The 20,000-nt window shown below is 36.0% G+C and overlaps 1 protein-coding gene across 1 annotated transcript in view; it reads right to left on the minus strand.

Moving 5' to 3' along the window:
- The window catches only part of LOC144975496 (VWFA and cache domain-containing protein 1-like), a 47,164-nt gene extending 27,281 nt beyond the window's left edge, over nucleotides 1-19,883 (minus strand). Inside the window, exons 1-10 of the mRNA XM_078919644.1 lie at nucleotides 19,673-19,883; nucleotides 18,247-18,374; nucleotides 16,013-16,112; nucleotides 13,977-14,057; nucleotides 11,757-11,883; nucleotides 7,942-8,015; nucleotides 6,485-6,601; nucleotides 5,866-6,030; nucleotides 4,600-4,747; nucleotides 2,922-3,111 (exon numbers count right to left, since the gene is read on the minus strand). Coding sequence (XP_078775770.1) covers nucleotides 2,922-3,111; nucleotides 4,600-4,747; nucleotides 5,866-6,030; nucleotides 6,485-6,601; nucleotides 7,942-8,015; nucleotides 11,757-11,883; nucleotides 13,977-14,057; nucleotides 16,013-16,112; nucleotides 18,247-18,374; nucleotides 19,673-19,687 — 1,145 coding nt within the window. The 5' untranslated portion in view covers nucleotides 19,688-19,883. The remainder of the gene's footprint in view (nucleotides 1-2,921; nucleotides 3,112-4,599; nucleotides 4,748-5,865; nucleotides 6,031-6,484; nucleotides 6,602-7,941; nucleotides 8,016-11,756; nucleotides 11,884-13,976; nucleotides 14,058-16,012; nucleotides 16,113-18,246; nucleotides 18,375-19,672) is intronic.
- Nucleotides 19,884-20,000: the final 117 nt, after the last annotated feature.

A 20,000-nucleotide genomic window follows, 5' to 3' on the forward strand; every position in this document is an offset into this window, starting at 1 on the left:
AGAGGAGTAAACAAAAATGAATTTAACAGCTTCATAAAAAGAACAAAATACCAAACACAGAACGTTACAGGCTCAAAGCCCTTCTTCAGCCAACAACAAAAAACACTAAAGACATAAATACATTACTAAATTCCAGATAGACGACAGAGATATTTTGTAGGTCTTCTCTGTCGAAAAATCTTGGAAATTAAACCTTCTAGCAGTCTAGTATCGCAGTTCTTGATCATAGTATTGTAATTACAGCTGGTGACAAAAAAAAATTAAAATATAAATGGGAATTTTTTCTTTGACTTGAAATGCCAATAAATACAAAATTAGTATAAAAATTACCAGAGGAGACAAGTTTTAAAATTTTTATTGAAAGATACAAAACTAGCATAAGGGGAAATTTGTTTTATTAACAGAACTGTAAAACTTTGGAACAGTATAGAGTATGAAATGAAAAATGCTTCTTCTGTAGACATATTCCAAATAATGCTTGAGAGAGAAATAATCAATTCCTGATTTATTTATGACTATAGGCTTATTCAAAGGTCAGGTGACCTAAATCACCCTATACATAATATGAGTGGCATAGGATCATAATTTGACTGTTTGCAAAACACTGGAATGGGTATGAGGAAATCTGTGAACACTTTTGATCATGATTACAATGATGATGCTGATGATTATTATTCTTATCATTATTCTCAACATCTTCACCACCACCACTGCCACTAACACTACCACCCCTATCACTGTCAGTAATACTAACACCACCACCACTACCACAACCATCATCATCATCAACATCATCACCACCACCACCACTGCCACTAACACTAATGTAATAGAATGTCATTTTATTACTATTACTACTACGCCTTACTACTATAGGCTAGCATTCGTGTGTGTGTGTGTGTGTGTGTATAGCCCATCCATTGTGTATGTGTGTCTAACGCCGCAAGCCAAGATGCAATGGATGAGCGTAAGTGTGTATTCCGACAGGTACTAGCTCTGATAACGAAGCAGAGTATTATTATTATTGTTTTCTTTAGTAGATTGTAGTCTGTGTCGGTTGATACATTTTGTATTGAGATATTAATTTCTCCTGTTCCAGTTAACTTTAAAAGACAAATTTACTTTCCTTAGATCGGGGATATCCATGCCTTCAAAATACATATTTTATTTCTTTATACAATATTGATGTAATTCCAATATCTTCATTTTTATTTACAAACAAGAAACTCGCACACTGATTATTCATGTGTTACACAATAACAAAATTGCTGTTGTACCCACCAATTTGTAAGAATATTATTATGATACCACATTTTCACCTGTAACAGTTCATTTATTTTTATATATTGCATTTTGTGATTTATTGTCATTTTATTTTAGCATGTTGAACACCCTCACGGGAATTCCCAATTTTCCTAAACATGCCCATCTATGATATTGTTGTGACGTAGGTGCTTTCCCTGAGGTCCGCGTTGATATTATTATATCATGCATTTTTCATATTTTGCTGTTGTTTTGCTTTATTCAATAAACCTCAAACATTGAATAACTCGCCTTCTGACGTTCACTCCTTCAATAACCCTTTCTTTACGTGGGTGGTCGAGGAACCGGGGTTGACGAGGGATCTAAACCACTGGACCGTGTGTGCTCATCACATGAAATCGCTGATCTTCATTTTCTTTACACTACTACTCCTACAACAGCTGAGAGACATAGTCGCAACCGGCCCATGAAATCATAGTCTCTCGGCTGCTTTTTACTTTACATGAAATGAGCTATCATCATTACTATTTCCTAATCTATCTCTATTTGAGCACCTCCACAGAACGGTTACGGTTCGGAACCCAAGTCGACTCTGTGACTGAGACCATCCACCTCTTTGTACGGTACTTCACAACACTTGTGATACCGTTACACTAACACCACCACCATGACCACTACCACAACCACCATCATCATCATCAATATCATCACCACCACCACCATCACCACCATCATCATCAATTAAAGTCACGTGACAAAGTTTCTTAAAGTGTCAAAAGCTAAAACTTCACGTGTCTTCACATTTTTAACTTGAAATTACAATATCAAATATGAACATTTATAAAGGGAATTTCTGAGGATTAACTATTTGCTATGCGCTTCACAATGTTAAATTTATTCTCCCAGCAGGATGCACATAATAAGATCTTGAAATGTAAAGCATGCTAACAGGAAAAAAAACCATAAAGCCAAAGAATTAAAACTGACTCCCCTCAATACAGGTATCTATTCTATTTCCCATTTCATACATTTGTCAAGCTTTATCTTGAAGTCTATGCCCTGGGTTCAACACAAAGTAATAAAGATCTGAAAAAGTCTGTATGAAACGGTGCCAGACAAAGCAAGAAAGAAAAATGTTTAAAAAAAACATCCCAATAAATCAGTCTTCTTCCACTGGGGATCAAACCTCCGACCTCCTGATTACTGGTTAGATGTGCACTTTCATGAAGTCCCAGGTTTAAGAGTTTTTGGCAAGATGAGGGTCATTTGACGGATCATTATTTGAAGAACGAGTTTTCTGGCCAACTTTAAAATACCTGATATGTTTATTTTCAGAGTACTGTCAGTTGGAGTAACTTTGCCTGAAGGATTAACTTTACCTTTGTAAATTTGAGCATTTTGAGTCATCTCAGCTTTGTTGTGGTTATTTTCCCGGTTTAATAAGTCATTTTTATCAAAGGTAATAATTACCACAAAACTAAATATACTATAATTGGCCCAATATTAAAGAGGCAAATTTACACCCGTTGATGGTACAGTAATGAGCTTTAAAAAAAAACAATGAACATGCCAATCACAGAACATCTTGGGGTTAACACTTCCTAAGCCAATACCAAAAACTGTTAAGACATTACTATAATGTCCCAGCCATTACTTACAACTTTGGGTGATAGATGATATCACCTGTGACATCATCTAAGATAATAGCATAGCTGTGCCTCCCAAAACGAAATGATATAGCATCTTCAAGTATATATCGTATTGAGGCGTTGATAGAGACGACTCCACCATCATAGGACTGGTCTAGTGACATCCCTTGTAAAGGGGACAAAAGCTGGAGACTATCACCTAGATAAAGTAGAGGCATTGCAAATAACTTATAACGACAGATTCTTTCTTTCTCAATTCTAGTCATTTTTCCAATTCATTTATTTTGTGAAGTACTTAGTCATACTACCATTCTATCTAGAGGGTAGCCAACAATTGTTACTTTGTTTCTTTAAATTGTGAAAGTCAAGCATTACCAATGACGGATAATGGATAAGAAACTCTTATTTTACCATAATGTGTTAGTATTTAAGCATTACCGTCACCTTCGTAAACTAAGGGCCTGATATTGAACAAAACAATAGGTCACAAAAGAAGACGACGATCACCAAGCGAAAGTAAAAATGGTGAGTCAGAAGTGCTCAAGGATACAAAAGATTTCATTGGTTGAGCTATTGATTATAACTCATAATTAAGTTTTTCCCCTGTGTTCTTCGTCTTCTTTTATGACAAATGTTTTTGGGGTTAGTATCAAGCCATGAGTTGACCAAGGCGACTGTATTACCCACTTTGACAATCTGGTATTATGTCCCAATCTTCTTTTATGATGAATGTTTTGAGGTAAGTATCAGGCCATGAGTTGACAAAGTCGACTATATTACCCATAATGACAATCTAGTATTATGTCCCAATCAATTTGATAAAGAAAACAGAATAAAATAAAAATAATGAGAGATAGCAAAGTTAATATTTGACGATTAAGTAAAAACATAATAAATTCCCTTCAATGAATGTCTTCATGTTTAACTCAAACTTTATAAATTGATGGGGGGTCCCAATGGCTCAGGTCGTAGAGCATTCACTTCACATGCAAGGGGACTGAGATCGATGCTGGATAAGACTTTTTTTCCAGACTCCCAACCCCCCCTCCCCAACCCTGTCCACTCAGCAATGATTGGGAAGCTGGGTCTGCTGCTACCATAAGACTTAAACCCTAGATCTTCTGGTCCAAACATTAGTGCCATATCACAAAACCAAAAAGCTGCACGTCTTTCAGTCCCCAGTTCAGTCTATTTTTTGTTGTTGACCCTTCTACCATGTTGATATGGACCAGGTAGCGAGGTCTGTTAGGCTTGGAGGACAGTAATTTGCAATAGTCAAGCACCCTACCATAAGGATAACAAGCAATTATTACAATCTACAAAATGTTATAGAAAACTGATAACTTTCGGATCTAGTCAAGTTTTTACCTAAAATAAATCAAAGTCAATTGAGAACAAGAGATCTATACAATCTCACCTCAGTCTTAAGTCAATTGAGAACAAGAGATCTATACAATCTCACCTCTGTCTTAAGTCAATTGAGAACAAGAGATCTATAAAATCTCACCTCTGACTTAAGTCAATTGAGAACAAGAGATCTATACAATCTCACCTCTGACTTAAGTCAATTGAGAACAAGAGATCTATACAATCTCACCTCTGTCTTAAGTCAATTGAGAACAAGAGATCTATACAATCTCACCTCTGACTTAAGTCAATTGAGATACAAGATTCCAAACAATCTCACCATCTATGAATGAAAAGAGCTCTTCTTTGTGAAAGGTTGCCCCAATTCTGCGGTGAAATCCCATGACAAGTTCAGCCAGATTGAAACCTTCAACATCTTTCATCACTTCTAAAACACCGGGGGGACCTTGAGGCTCTGTCACATTTATCTGGCAAACAAAATAACCAAAATGTAACCCATATGTCAACCTGGTGATATGTCTGGTTGAGCCTAATGTCAATATAGTTAAAATTGGGAAATTTAATTATTGTAGTTTCAGATACAAATCTGCCTTTGGGTCCCCTATGGAAAACGCACAACTTGCTAGTGTGTCTTGAAATTTGTTTTGATGATTCTCTGGAGTCCAATAGATTGCTTGAGAGTGTGTAAATTCATTCTCTATCTTGTTGTAGGGTCACCTCAATCTAAGCTTAAAATTCAAGATTAAATATCTAGTGCGGCTATGTGGTCTTGTGGAATGACACTCGCTTTCGGATCGGATGGTCCTGGGTTCAGTCTCGCTTGGCGCATAGTTGAGTCCTTGGAAAAGACTCTTTACTCACACCGTACTGAGGTGTATAATGAGTACCTGGCTGTTACCAGCGTTGTCTCTGTCGAAAAAAATTATAATATCGCCTAACAGGCGTCATGTCTTGTTCTATAAGTTACGTGTTGCTGTTGGTCAGGGACCCTTTGTAAAGCGCTTTGAGCAAGTTTAGTGGATATTGCGCTATATAAAAACCCCAAAAAGTTCTAGTTCTACTGGACATGTACCATTTGGAGACAATTCATGCATACACCAAATGGCCAAAAGTGACGGTGTCCTAAAGTCAATGTTTTGAGAAAAATGAAATTGAAGTTGTTCTCTTTTTTTTTTTGGATTTCAGCTCATATTATAAATGTTATGGAAACATTAATTGATAAAAGTATGTTAATAGTAATTGCTAGACATTTGGAAGTGTGTAAGTAACTAGTTATTCTGAGGACAAATATATTATCGAATCATAAAGTGGCATAACTATTTTATAGCAGGATGTATAGTCAGATTCTAAGGATTACGGGACTTAAAAGAGCGAGGGTGGATGATCTGTATTGACGACCAGCATTTATTTAGACTAGAAAATAAGATGCCATCACTCTGAAACAAGAAGATTAATTACACAAGGTATGCATTCAGTCCCCCTGAAGAGTGGTTTTACACTTCCAACGAAATAGGAACCAGTTTTTTGAAGTCCCATTTTTGTTCCCGATTTAACTGCTTTTGTTTTTAAATTAAATATGACCAACCTTGTTCCAGGGCTGGGCTGTGAGATTCCCTGATCCAGTCAGTACTGACAGTCGCTGGTTATTTTGATCTGCAACGTTCACCCAAGTGGCCAGAGATGGAATAAACAACTGTTCCACTGCATAGATTTGAATTTGTGCTCTGCTTGTCTTGAACTGCGGCCGTATCTGTGTCAGATATTTGTGCACATCAGATCGTGTCTGTCTTGCAATTAATTTTTGTTTGTCTACACTTCCTTTTAATATCTCCTCTTCCTCCTTCTCTTCCTATTATTACAGCTACTACTACAACTATCACTACTACAACTACTTCAACTACTACTATTAATACTACTACTGTTGCTGCTGCTACTACTACAACTACAATTACTACTATTAATACTACTACTACTACTATTAATACTGCTGCTGCTGCTGCTGCTACTACTAATACTACTACAACCATCACCACCACCATAACTTGAATACTACTACTACTACTACTACTACTACTACAACCATCACCACCACCACGACTTGACTACAAATACACGACAGTTTTCGTTTTCACTTTGTGACAGCTAAGTTTATCTACATTAAATGGAAATTAAATCCATGCAATGATTAAGACAATCAACCTCACATTTTGATAGTATCTGATGCTGTTGAGGAGTTGGTTTTCATTGACAACAAGGTTATTTCCATTTGTGAGAAACATGACGACACTTGATATGTGTGGGTGATTTTTACCACTTGATGCCTGTTTATCACAACAACAAAAAAAGTTATTGAGGTAAACAATAATAAATAAATGAATAAACAATTAAATAAGCATCTAAATAATTAACATCTTTTTTTTTAATGAATGAATAAACCAACTAAGAAATAAATAAATGAATAAAAAAGAAAGTATATAAATAAACAAATAAATAAATAAATACATAAATAAGTAAATAGAGAATTACATAAATAAATGATAAAGACAAATACATATACATAAATAATAGTCCAGTAGATTTAAGCTAAAAACTTGGGGAAACCGGGAAGAGATTGGTACCCAGCAAAAAATTGAACATATAATTTGGTTCTACATTTCATGCTCATTATCATTCTAAAAGTTCATTGAAAACCGTTTGAGGGAGAAACAAATGATTGGTGTGTGCCTACTCCTTCTAAAACTTTCTGATAGGCCCGTTTTTTGTTTTTTTTTGGCATTTATATAAAGTATCAACCCGTTTGGTATTTTGTTCTTTTTCCAAGCTGTTACATTCATTTTTGTAAATTATTTTTTACAGTCCACAGCTTCTAACAACTTAGATATCACGTTAACTCACCCAACCCTAACACCGACTATCTCAGTCTTTGGCTGTGGCTACTTTTACCCAATCATTATTTACATTTTTTCTGAGACAAATCCTAAGCATATTATTAAAACTTCTGGGTTTTTTTGTTGTTGTTTTTTTTTTTTACATGATGATGTTAGTTAAATAAAACTATGTACATGCCTATGTTTATTTTAAATTAAGTAACTGTGTATCTTTTTTTTTTTTTTTTCAATTCTTAAAAGTACAAAAAATCTCTTTGAAGCATGGACAGCAAAAATATAGAGGGCTAGGGTTAGGGTTAGGGCTAGGGTTAGGGTTAGGGCTAGGGTTAGGGTTAGGGCTAGGGTTAGGGTTAGGGTTAGGGTTAGGGTTAGGGTTAAGGGTTAAGGGTTAGGGTTAGGGCTAGGGTTAGGGTTAGGGTTAGGGTTAGGGTTAGGGTTAGGGTTAGGGTTAAGGGTTAAGGGTTAGGGTTAGGGCTAGGGTTAGGGCTAGGGTTAGGGCTAGGGTTAGGGTTAGGGCTAGGGTTAGGGCTAGGGTTAGGGCTAGGGTTAGGGCTAGGGTTAGGGTTAGGGCTAGGGCTAGGGTTAGGGCTAGGGCTAGGGTTAGGGTTAGGGCTAGGGTTGAAAGAGTTGAAGAAATGCTCAAGTTTTATTTCTTTTGAGATGGGCAGGGGGTTGACCTTTGACCTTTTCTCTTCCAGAAGTAAAATGAGAACTGGATGGGGAGTTTATCTAAAGTCCAAGCTAATCATTACAAGTTGTTCAACTGTATTTACCTGTGCATTATCAACGTAATGTTCATGTAATAAAGCCAATGCTCGTTTAAAAGCTGCATCATAGTCGGGGTAGCCTGGAATGAGAGAAATTGACAGTCAGATAAGCATGAAGGGTCGGAGTGAGAGGAATCTACTAACGAAAGAATGAAAATGGAGAGGCTTCGTATAGGAATGATACAGAAAATGGACGTTTCGGGTACAAACCCTTCGCCAGCACAACAATACACAAATTAACATGGAAAACAAATAAAATAAAGTAAAATGCAAAATAACTTGTATCGTCTATACTCAATGGTGGTTGCAGTATGAATTAATAGTAGAGTCCTTGGAAAAGACTCTTTACTCATATTCTTTCACCGTACCTAGGTGTAAAATGAGTACCTGGCCGTTTACAGTGTTGTCTCTGTCCGAAAAAATTGTAATATCGCCTAACAGGCGTCATGTCACATCCTAAGTGTTAAGAGTTGCTGTTGGCCAGGGACCCCTTGTAAAGCACTTTGAGCACGTTTAGTGGATATTGCACTTTTTATAAATGTCATTATCTACTCGGCCATCTCTGTCACTTACAATCTCTGCCACCGTGGCACATCCTGATCCAACACATGGTGAAGCATCCCATCCACTCCAACATTATTGACAGAATCACTCTTCAATCCAGTATTATATTATTAGAATGAGCCAGTTTCAGAAACTTTGAGTTGGAAATCAAAATGATCCTATTATAAAACAAAACAAACTTGATTGCCATATCCACTAAATATGCTCAAAGCGCTTAACAAGCTGGTCCCAAGCCAACAGCAGCACTTAACATGTAGGACGAGACATGACATAGCAATGACTATCCCGCACAAATCTTTGGGCCTCTTTTTCGCTCACGAAGTGCCCAAATTCGCGACAAAATATGGGATGAAGCCGTTTCATATATGCTATTTAAAAAAATTAATTACGACGCTGTTTATCGATGAATATGACTGAAAGTTGGCACACAGTTAGAAAAAAGGTCATTTTAGATTATGTCGAGAGACAAAAAACTCGTGCAATTACCAGAAGACCGTTAAAAATAGATATTTACTCTTTGGAGTAAAATATTTCTAAAACTACCGGGCGTGTAGGCTTTGTCGCTGACTAGGTAATACATGAACATTTTTTCTTTTTGGTTGTAAAATTTCATATGAATATGACGAGTACTTTTCCCGTATTTTACTTTTACAAAACACCATCCTAATTTGCTCTTCAATCGTAAAAGACAAAGCCATTTTGCCCCCTACAGCCCGAATCACAAGTTCAAAACAATTTGGCACAAAACTGACGGCTGAGCGCGTCGTGGCAAAGCGCTTTCTGATTAGTTGACCTCATTTTAAAATTCATGACTAGTCAAAATGTCTGCGCGGTCTCACTGGCAGAGGGGTGTTTATCGTCTGCCATTGCGTTTGGGTTCAATAAACAGCTGTCAATTTGACTGTTTAATTTACAAGAATTTAAGAAATTATAATGTTAAAAGTTTTCGATTGCAATATGATCTACAATCTCAGCATGGGTTTATTAATGTGTTCCAAGTCACGTTCCATCAGTAACCTTTGTCCCCTTGTCCAATTTCTCTTTTCCTTCTATATTTCTTTCGTTATGTACGGAATCTCCCCCCCCCCCCCTTCTCTCTCCTCTGTGTGTGTGTGTGTTATATACTCATTTCTTAATATATTGCTGTGTGTGTGTGTGTGTTATACTAATCTCTCTCTCTCTCTCTCTCTATCTCTGTGTGTGTGTGTGTGTGTGTGTGTGTGTGTGTGTGTGTTATATACCATCCAGCTCTAAGATTATATAAGTTAGAATTCTTCTAATGTTTTCATCATATTCTCTATTAAATTTGCCATAAAATTGCCAAATTTCAATCTTATAATCCACTTATTAAGCAAGATACGACCAAAGGTCGAAAAAAAATGCCGAAAAAGTGTCCCATATTTTGGGGGTTTTTCCTCTTTGCGGGTCATCCAAATAAATGACACCTTTGAAACTGCATAACTTGTTTATTTATGAATGGATTTTCAAAATTCAAAAACATTTTTACTCAGTGGAGATGGGGCTTTGATTTCAGATAAAAAATTTTCCTCAAAAAGAGGAAAAAACATTTTTCATAGTCATTGCTACATGACATTTGCGAGGCGATATTACAATTTATTTGACAGAGACAACTCTGTTAACGTCCAGGTATCCATTTTATATCTGAGTACATTGAGAGAATGTGAGTGAAGAGAAGGACTCAACTATGTCCAGCTCAGAGCAAGACTGGAACCCTGGACCACCTGATCCAAAGGCAAGAGTCAAAACTAAACCACATAGCTACACAGACCACATAGCACTTGAGTTTGATCAGATTAACACAAGTGTAGTGTTTTCCAGTTTAAAAAAAAAACTATATTCAGTCTCTTCAATAAAAACAGTGACCTCAAATATGATTATTAACTCACCCAACCCTAACACCGACTATCTCAGTATTTGTTTTTGGCTAATTTTACCCCATCATAATTTAGATTTTTCTGAGACAAATTATTTGCATATTATTAAAACTGTTGTTTTTAATTTTCACATGATATTTGTAGTTTAATAGAACTATGTACATGCTAATTTTCTTTTAGATTGAGGAGTGTATGGTTTTTTTTTTGGTTTTTTTTTCAATTTTGAAAAGTACCTAAAATCTTCTGGGAGAGTGGACAACTCAGAGGTAGGGGACTAGGGTTGAGTGAGTTAAGACTAAAATTCAATTTTCAGCGATATGGTCAGCCTGGCATAATTCAGTTCTTGCAGGATTCTAGCATAGTCTCAGGAGAAGCCAAAAAGAAAAAGAGTGCTAGAATCCAAGCGTGTTGAAATCCGATGCTCATAGGAGGAGGTAGCCAATACATTTGGTCATCCATCTCAAACGTGTCATAGTGCAGAGTGTGCTGGAATTTGACACGCTAGAAACCAGCAAGGACTTCAACGAATTGTGCCCCATTGTCTCCAAACAGTGTTATGTGGGGATGACCCAGATACTAAAAAGTAAAATTTAAGCTAAACGGATCAAAATAATAAATGAAATGTTGAATTTTGTTGTAAAATTCTATATTCATTCTCCTCAATAAAACATATCAATTCAAACCAAGTCTGATATTTTTGGTTGCAAATTCAATGTTTACCTTCTTACTTATCCCAACTTCATACCATTTGAATATAGTGGGTTACAACTGAGAACAGTGGGTCGTGTATAACAAGAGTGAGATTGAGACAATAAAACTATCACTAATGCCTATCGATTATAAAAGTTTCTCCCCATGGCAAGATGACACACACACACACGCGCACGCACACACAATATACTTACAATGATATGTCAGTATCAGGGATATTGAGAAGAAACCTCCAGAAAAAAATAAATAATTCAATTTACAATTTCTGCATCATGACCTGCAATGGCTGCCTGTTGAAAAGGATTAAAATCAAAGCTTGCATTTTAGTGTCTCATTGTCTTGAAAGTTCTACACCTTCCTACCTTTCATAACTAATTGAAAGATATTCAAAACCCCACCCCTTATGTTCAGCCATCAAACTAGTTGTTCCTTGATTAGGCAAAAAAGCTGGAATGAGATCTTTTTCTCATTTTGGGCCATCTGGTTGGAATGCATTTACCGCAGCGTATTTGTATATTTGTTTTCAGTTTTATTCTTATTGAAATAAAATATCAGAATGAGATGAGAAGTCTTATTCATTGTACACATCACATCTGCACTGCAAAGATATCTATCACAATCAGTTTCCAACAAGATGTAAATAGCACAAACCTTCAGGAACAATAGACTGTATGAATTGGATGAGGTCGTCGATATTAGAATCCCTGGCATGGAATATTGATCCGTGGCAATCAAAAGGCAGCAAAACTCGGCTCCCACCTGTCGCCACAACAGTCACCTGATAAATTAGTTATTTAAAAAAAAAAAAGGAAAATCTCAAAATATTTAATTGTAGAAAAAAATATGACTATTTAGTATAATATAAACATGGAAATTTGACGATAGCTTCTAACAAAATCTACTTTTGGCTCTTGAAACAGGCTTATCATCATTCAAGAATTTTTATATATGTCATACAGTCAGACAACAGGGTAGTTGATGCCGGCGAGTAGTAGTATTGGCAGAGTGTAAAGGCTGTGGGAGTGAATGGATTCAGTCCCCGGGTCGACTTAGGAGTTCCAGACTGTAACCGCAGCGGTGGTGCTCAAGTGAAGAAGATCGAAACAAAGAAGTGACAGTTTAGTACTACTGATAGTAGTATGACTTCATGTGTCGGAAGTAGAAGTAGGGAGTTGATTTCATGAGCGAAGAGGACACACCACAGTCAAGTCCAGAGATACCATCGTCTACCCCCGAGTCCTAACCCATCCACACCAGAATAGTAGAGGCGATCAAACAACAAAGGCCAGGATGTATAATGATGAAGTCTTTATTCAGGAACAATGGAATAGATCATTCTTTTGTATCGTATTCTATAGGCAAGTAGCAATGAATGAATGAATCAATCAATCAATGACAGAATCACATAATAATATTAGCTTTAGCAGTTAAAAATAGATTTAGCGCGGACCTCAGGGAGAGCACCTACGTCCTGGTAAAGTGATACATTCCTACTGAAATGAGTAAACCGATCGAGTTGTGTACATTTTCATGTTTAAAACATATATTGCAAATAACATAGGACATGTATGAAGGGACGAATTAGTCTCAAATAAAGAGTTATGCTACATAATCAATCATAGAAAATTGTAGAGATGAAGAGTTAATGTTTAGTTTGTAATTATTCATCAAAGGCGTTAATGATATGACTGTATGAAATATTTAAGTAACAATTATTAAATATTCATAAGAACAAAGTAGATTTAGATGACTCAAGTTATGTGGCCAAAAAGCTATGATTTGCCAGAATTAGTGATATAAATTTGTAAATGATCATAGTTGTTAAAATGAAGTTATAACGATGTGAAGTGGTGAAAGAAAACATACAAAAATATATTATCAAGCCAGGAGTCAGCACATACAGCCGAGGAAAAAATAGGCACTATATCGAGAGGCTACCTGCGTAAGGGCACAACACACAAACACACAGCATACTACTGGTCATAGTAACACACACAAGTAAAGGAATGTTGATATCAAACACAGAGGCACACAGTCTTGCATACAATTAAAAAGTGATGGTAGCGACTAGTAGTAATAGAGTACAAAATCAATTAACATTAAATAGAATGGTCATTCTATTACACATATATTGACAGCTATACTCAGTAATAAACAAAACATAATATAACAGTGGTTATCTGCCATCTATCTGGGATTATAAGTAATGTATTTAAGTTTTAATTGCTTTTGTTGTTGGCTGAAGAATGGTTTTGAGCCCGAAACATTCTGTGTTTGGTAATTTGTTCTTTTTTGAAGCTGTTATATTCATTTTTATTACTTTTTACAGTTCACAGCTTCAACCACTGTTGGCTGAAGAATGGTTTTGAGCTCGAAACTTGAAAAACACCATAATTTCATTGGTTCTTATCAAAGGCCTGTTCAGTGATTTGTTCATACCTGCTAAAACCTACCTTATCTCCTGCTAAAACCTACCTTATCCCCTGCTAAAACCTACCTTATCCCCTGCTAAAACCTACCTTATCCCCTGCTAAAACCTACCTTATCTCCTGCTAAAACCTACCTTATCTCCTGCTAAAACCTACCTTATCTCCTGCTAAAACCTACCTTATCCCCTGCTAAAACCTACCTTATCCCCTGCTAAAACCTACCTTATCCCCTGCTAAAACCTACCTTATCTCCTGCTAAAACCTACCTTATCCCCTGCTAAAACCTACCTTATCTCCTGCTAAAACCTACCTTATCCCCTGCTAAAACCTACCTTATCTCCTGCTAAAACCTACCTTATCCCCTGCTAAAACCTACCTTATCTCCTGCTAAAACCTACCTTATCTCCTGCTAAAACCTACCTTATCTCCTGCTAAAACCTACCTTATCCCAAGGCAATAGAGAACCCAGAAGTTTTATCGCAGCATGTTTTATCATGTCCCAGTGAGATATTGGCGGTAGATTCTGTAACAAAGATGAATTTTTTTTATTTTATGGGCAGAAATGGGAGGTTTTAGTTTTTGTAACAAACCTTTAGCGTCTCAATCATCCTGACTTATATTATAATGGCGCTGTGCGCACATTTTTGCTTATGTCCTGCATTTTATAGAACCAATCTGTATGATATGTTATCCACTTAGTTAAATTTTGACAGCATTAAGTGACGCCGTAACAATTGAAGATATAAAATTAAGACAATATATATGCCAGGGTATGTTGCCCCTAATCCGTATACGCTTCAGAGTGGGTCACACAAAACCTTTTTGTGTGTTTACATAACGCTCTTTTCCACGGCGAATTGGATTTTTTATAAACAGAAGACATTAAACATCACATAAAAACCGACATTCATACCATTCATTATGAACTTTATTTTGAAATATTGTCATCAATGAAGCTAATCGATCGTATAGGAATTTGGTTCCATTTACAAGTCCAAACAACGTAGTCTTATCACGATTTGTCAAACAATCTTTTAATTTGCACCACTACAACAAATCGATTTTGTTTAAATATTTTCCACTTTCACTCGTATACAAATTTGATTTTAATGATAAACAGAGATGTTAAATTTGTCATTTTACATAAGTATTTTGTCAGTAAAATAAATATATAAAGCTTTTTATGCATATTTTTCTCTCTTGTACGAATTTGGGGCATGTCACTTTACCCCATGTCCCAAATTCCTACTGTTAATCCATTTATTATACCAGTAATTATGAACTGTAATTCGAAATATTGTCAAAAATGAAGCTAACCGATCGTGTAGGAATTTGGTGCCTTTTCTAAGTTGAAACCAAATAGTCTACCACAATTTGTCACACAATTTTTAAAAATTTGCACCACTATAATAAATTGACTCTGTAAAAATATTTTCCTCTATCACTCATGGACTATTTTTATTTTAATGATAAGCAGAGATGTCAAATTTCTCATTTGCATAAGTATTTTGTCAGTAAAATAAATATTAAAAACTTTTTATGCGTATATTTCTTTCTTGTACGAATTTGGGGTATGTCACTTTACCGCATGTCCCAAATTCCTACTGTTAATCCATTTATCCAAAAGATCGCTTAAAAGTATCAAAATGTCAGCATTAATACAGTGCAAATCCACTAAATGTGATTCTTAAAACAACAAGGGGTTCAAAACCATTACTATTATGCCTTTTGTGTTATATTAATCTATCTGTTGTTTGATAAAGGGGAAAACCGAAGCGTCCACACCATTTGTCTTTTTACATAAACTGAAGTGGAAATTCTAACACATCATTGTCATATAAACTTTATTGTGAAAATATTATGTTAGACTGTATGACTATAAAGCATGGCTCAGCGGTACAGTCTTTGCTTTGTACCCGAAAGGTACCAAGTTTGATCACAAGCCGCTGTGCTGTGTGGCCTTAAGCAAGTCAACTCAACGTAGCTGAATTTGCGGCGCTGCACTGTGGCTGATGCCTGGGTTATTCCAATTTTCCCTTGGAATAGACCCTAGAGACAAATTTCCCCTATGGGATGAATAAAGGGAATTTTTATTTATTTTTAAAATTTTTTAAAATGCTGTACAAGTTTGGGGCAAGCCATGAATGGGTTTGGGGCATGAGCGTACATATTTGAGACGTTGGGATTTGGTAATCTATTTTCATTTTTTAGTTAGGTTTACCGATAATACCCCACATGTACTTACATCAACCAAATCAAAAGACGTCAAATAATTGAGATTGTCAAACAGGGTGAGAGTTTAGTTGAATCAATCTGCAGTTAGAACTGTTAGAATTTGAGGTACAGTAAAAGCGTATGGATTTGGAGCGACCTACCCTAGCCTAAATATTATCATGATATTTGTTCAAGAAACAAGACCTGAGAAGGGAGAAACAGAAATCTGAGAAGGGAGAAACAGAAATCTGAAAATGGACTTGCCGAGCCAGGTCTGAAGACTTTGGTGGTCATTTGGTCACTGGAGTCCAGTAAAATAACTAAGTTAACTGGCCCTGTCTTGAGACGCTCTCGAAACAAAGGTCTGTAGAACGATTGGAAGATCATTGTCAGTATCATCACCTTTATCATTATCATTACCTCCATTTTTATTATCATCATCTCCACTACTATTATTATTATTATTATTATCATCATCATCATTATCTCCATTATTAACATCATCATCCATATCTGACCTACTGCCATTATGTTGGGGTGAAAGTTGAATGTAACCTTACAGTCATGTCAGTTATGACACTATATTAATTCTCCCCTATAAAACATTCAGACTAAGCCAAGTCTTTGACAATACATTGAATTTAATGTAAATCACCAAAATGTCCAAAATAATGTGCCTGTGAGGTGACGGGTCAAATACAGCCAAAGAGATATCAAACGGGGAACATTTTAAGTTCAAAACCCTTTCTAAGCCAATAAAAAAATTAATAGAGAAACAGTAAAACTTCACATAAAATCCAGAGAGACTTGAAGAGTAAAGATCTTGTTGTTATTTCTTATTATGTTTGATAGCGAGGGAAATATGCAGAAAATAGGAAATTATGCGGACTGCATAAGTCAATTCAGACGCATAAAATTGCCAATTCCAGTTAATACAGGTAGCCTATAGTCATGTATTTGAAAAATAAATCTGAAAATTTTTATCATATTTTTGACTTTGGAGGTGAAAGATCACATTTTGACTTTCATTTCAATTTTCTTCATCTATAGTTCATCCCACCCGACATCACACCGAATTGACATGGTGACCAGATTTGCTCCTGCGAATAATTCCATTGTTACTGTAATCATTGTAGGCCTTGTCACGCTTTATCAATCACGTCACAAAGTAGGAAAAAAGTAAAAAGAAGAAAGACGCCATGGTCGAATGTTTCACACTGCAACAGCAATAAAAAATATTAACGCTATGTGTTTAGATAAAATATTCACAATATCTACCAGCCAGATTAAACATAACACCACACAAAACTGTGTGCAACCTGTAACATTTATAGTCTGATTGACAGAATTAAGTGAGAACGTTTCACTAACAGGCTGTCAAAAATTAATAGTAAAGAGTTGAGTGACGTGAATTTCATTCCACCAATAAGTGAAATAAAATTAGACTAGAATACACCCCCAAAAATCTAGATTTATAAATAGCTCATGAAAGTCTGAATAAAGGGAAACAATTATAACAGACTTGCAAGGGCTTGATGTGAAATTTGAGGTCAAGAATGGCTCAAACTTAAAAGAAGGAAAATATTTCTCTGCTTTAAGCAGACTAGTATTTTACTCAGTATAATAAGTCTGTATTACATCTTTTTTTTGTGAGAAGGTAGAAATAATAAGTGCAATAAATAAATTTGCTATTGGTAAATCAAAGACTGGAACGCTCTTCCCGAATCCTTTGTAAACCTTCAAGCAAAGATCATCAAACTACTTCAGCCTAAACACCAACATCGGCTGTCACATTCAACAACTCTCTCCGCTCTCAAATACAAATACTCAGAATTGAGTCAAATTCAAGTAGCATTCAGATTCAGATCTTTAAGACTGAAAATCATACTTCAACAAGGCAATTGCTCAGCTTTGTGGTTTTGTGGTATGATACACGCCTTCAGACCCATAGAACTTGCATCAAATCACCCTCTGAGCGGCAAAAAATTGAGTCCCTGGGAAATGACTCTTTATTCACATTCTCTCCACTGACTCAGGCGTAAAATGAATAGCTGGTCAGCAATAGCATTGTCTCTGTCAGAAATAAATTAAAAGAGAGTCTCACAGTTGTCATATTATTGTGTGCTACATGTCACATCAGTGGATACGCGTGGCTATTTGCTCTAGTGGTATGACACTCGCTTTCGGATCAGAAGGTCCTGGGTTTGAGCCTCGCTTGGCGCATAGTTGAATCCTTGGAAAAGGTTCTTTACTCATTCTCTCACTGTACTCAGGTGTAAAATGAGAAGCTGGCTGTTAACACGTCTCTGTCCAAAAAATTGTAATATCGCCTAACAGGTGTCATGTCTCGTCCTACATGTTAAAAGTTGCTGTTGACCAGGGACTCCTTGTAAAGCGCTTTGAGTACATTAAGTGGATATTGCGCTATATAAAAGTTCTAGTTTTGTTTTGTTTTATTATGCTTTGTTTTTTTAATCTTTTAAGAACACACACATCACCTTAGTAATTTACTATTAGAAGTCTCCTTGTCTGAACATGATCGTTTGGTCGCTGGGTATTGCACGTGGAGACCTCTTTCCAAGGCAAATTCCTGCCACAATACTCCAGGGATGCTTTTATAATTGGTCTGTTAAAAGAGTTTTTCAAAGAAATTAATTATCATCATCTTTAATATCATTGTCGTCATCATGATTAGCATTCCCTTTAACATAGAAATCATCAACGCACTGTTTCATCTCATCAATCACAGGTATTTATATTATCCATTAACTTTTAGGGGGTGAAGTGGCTGAGTGGTTAAGGCATTGCACTGTGACCAGAAAGGTCCTGGGTTCGACCCCCGCTTCATGCACTTTCGTTTTTTTCCTTGGGCAATATTATTATCCCCAATTTTCTCATTTGGACAACATGATGGGTGATTCCTGTTGAAATCAGACATCTTGTTTGATAAATTATCTATATTCCTTCGTGGAATGCCAAGTGACGATATCTAATGATGTCGTAGCGGAAGGACATAATTTCTTTTTTTTTTAATTTTTAACTTGTTTTCAGAATCTGGTAAAATAGATAGCAGAACATTGGATTATATTGTAAAATCTATTTATAACAGGACGTTGGGTACCTTGGCATAGTTTAGTTTATTGAGAAAGTACCTATCAACAGATCTAAAACATCCAGCCATCTAATCATGGCTGGACAGTCATAGGAAATTGTACAGAACAACTCCTTTACGGGAAAGCCTTTAAGGTGCCTAGTCATCTACGAACACATGCAGACATAATTTTTGTGGCTCCATGCATGTCAGATCTGATAACCTACATTTTAGTCCAATTGAGAAGGTAGAACATATTTATTTTAAGGAAAACAAGGTTTTGTAACAGCAAAAGAACAAAATTAGGGGGCATTCAAGGGTGTATGATAAAAAATCCGAACAAGTGTGTATGAAACGTGCCAGACAAAGCAAGAAAGTTGTTTTTTTGGGATGATTTTTTCTCTTGCACTTTTCTGTCTTGCTTTGTCTGGCACTGTTTCATACACACTTTTAGATCTTTATCTTGGAAAAGTTGTTGTGTTCATTACAAAGGGAATACGTTTTTTAATACTGTTTTTTAATACTAAATATTCAAACATAACACGACTGATGGATGATGGATGAATTCCTGACAGTGACTCATTTTCGAAAGAAAATATGGCTTTATCAAATTCTTACATGGGGCCACAGATTTCTTACCAGCTTCTGAAATAAGAATTAATGGTAATGTGAATATCTGTGGTTGATGAGATGAAACAGTGTGTCAATGATTTCTATGTTAAAGGGAACACTAATCATGATGACGACAATGATATTAAAGATGACGATGATGATGATGATGATGATGATGATGAATGTGATGATGATGATTATGATGTTGATCATCATATGACCTTCATTGTATCCATTACTTCGTCTGCCCACAGATCAAACCCATCTCCAAATGTAGCTTCATCTCTACCGTAACAGACATCCCTTATGTCTACTGGGATTCCTACTTTACTGTTGATTAGTGTGTTATTATTAGGTGGGCGGAGTTTACAGCATGGCTTGACTAGGGCTGGACGATTGCCTGGGTTTGACCATTGGGATTTTGCAGAAATGTATCAAGCTTGTTCTGTGAATGAAATAAATACTTACAACTAGTTGACCATCACTAGATGAATAAAGTCATACACACGTTTCTATTCTACAATACAGCACTTCATTTTTACCAAACTT

This window comes from Berghia stephanieae, chromosome 6 (genome assembly GCF_034508935.2).
Source record: "Berghia stephanieae isolate SIO BIC M18660-M18661 chromosome 6, UCSD_Bste_1.3, whole genome shotgun sequence".
NCBI lineage: Eukaryota > Metazoa > Mollusca > Gastropoda > Nudibranchia > Aeolidiidae > Berghia > Berghia stephanieae.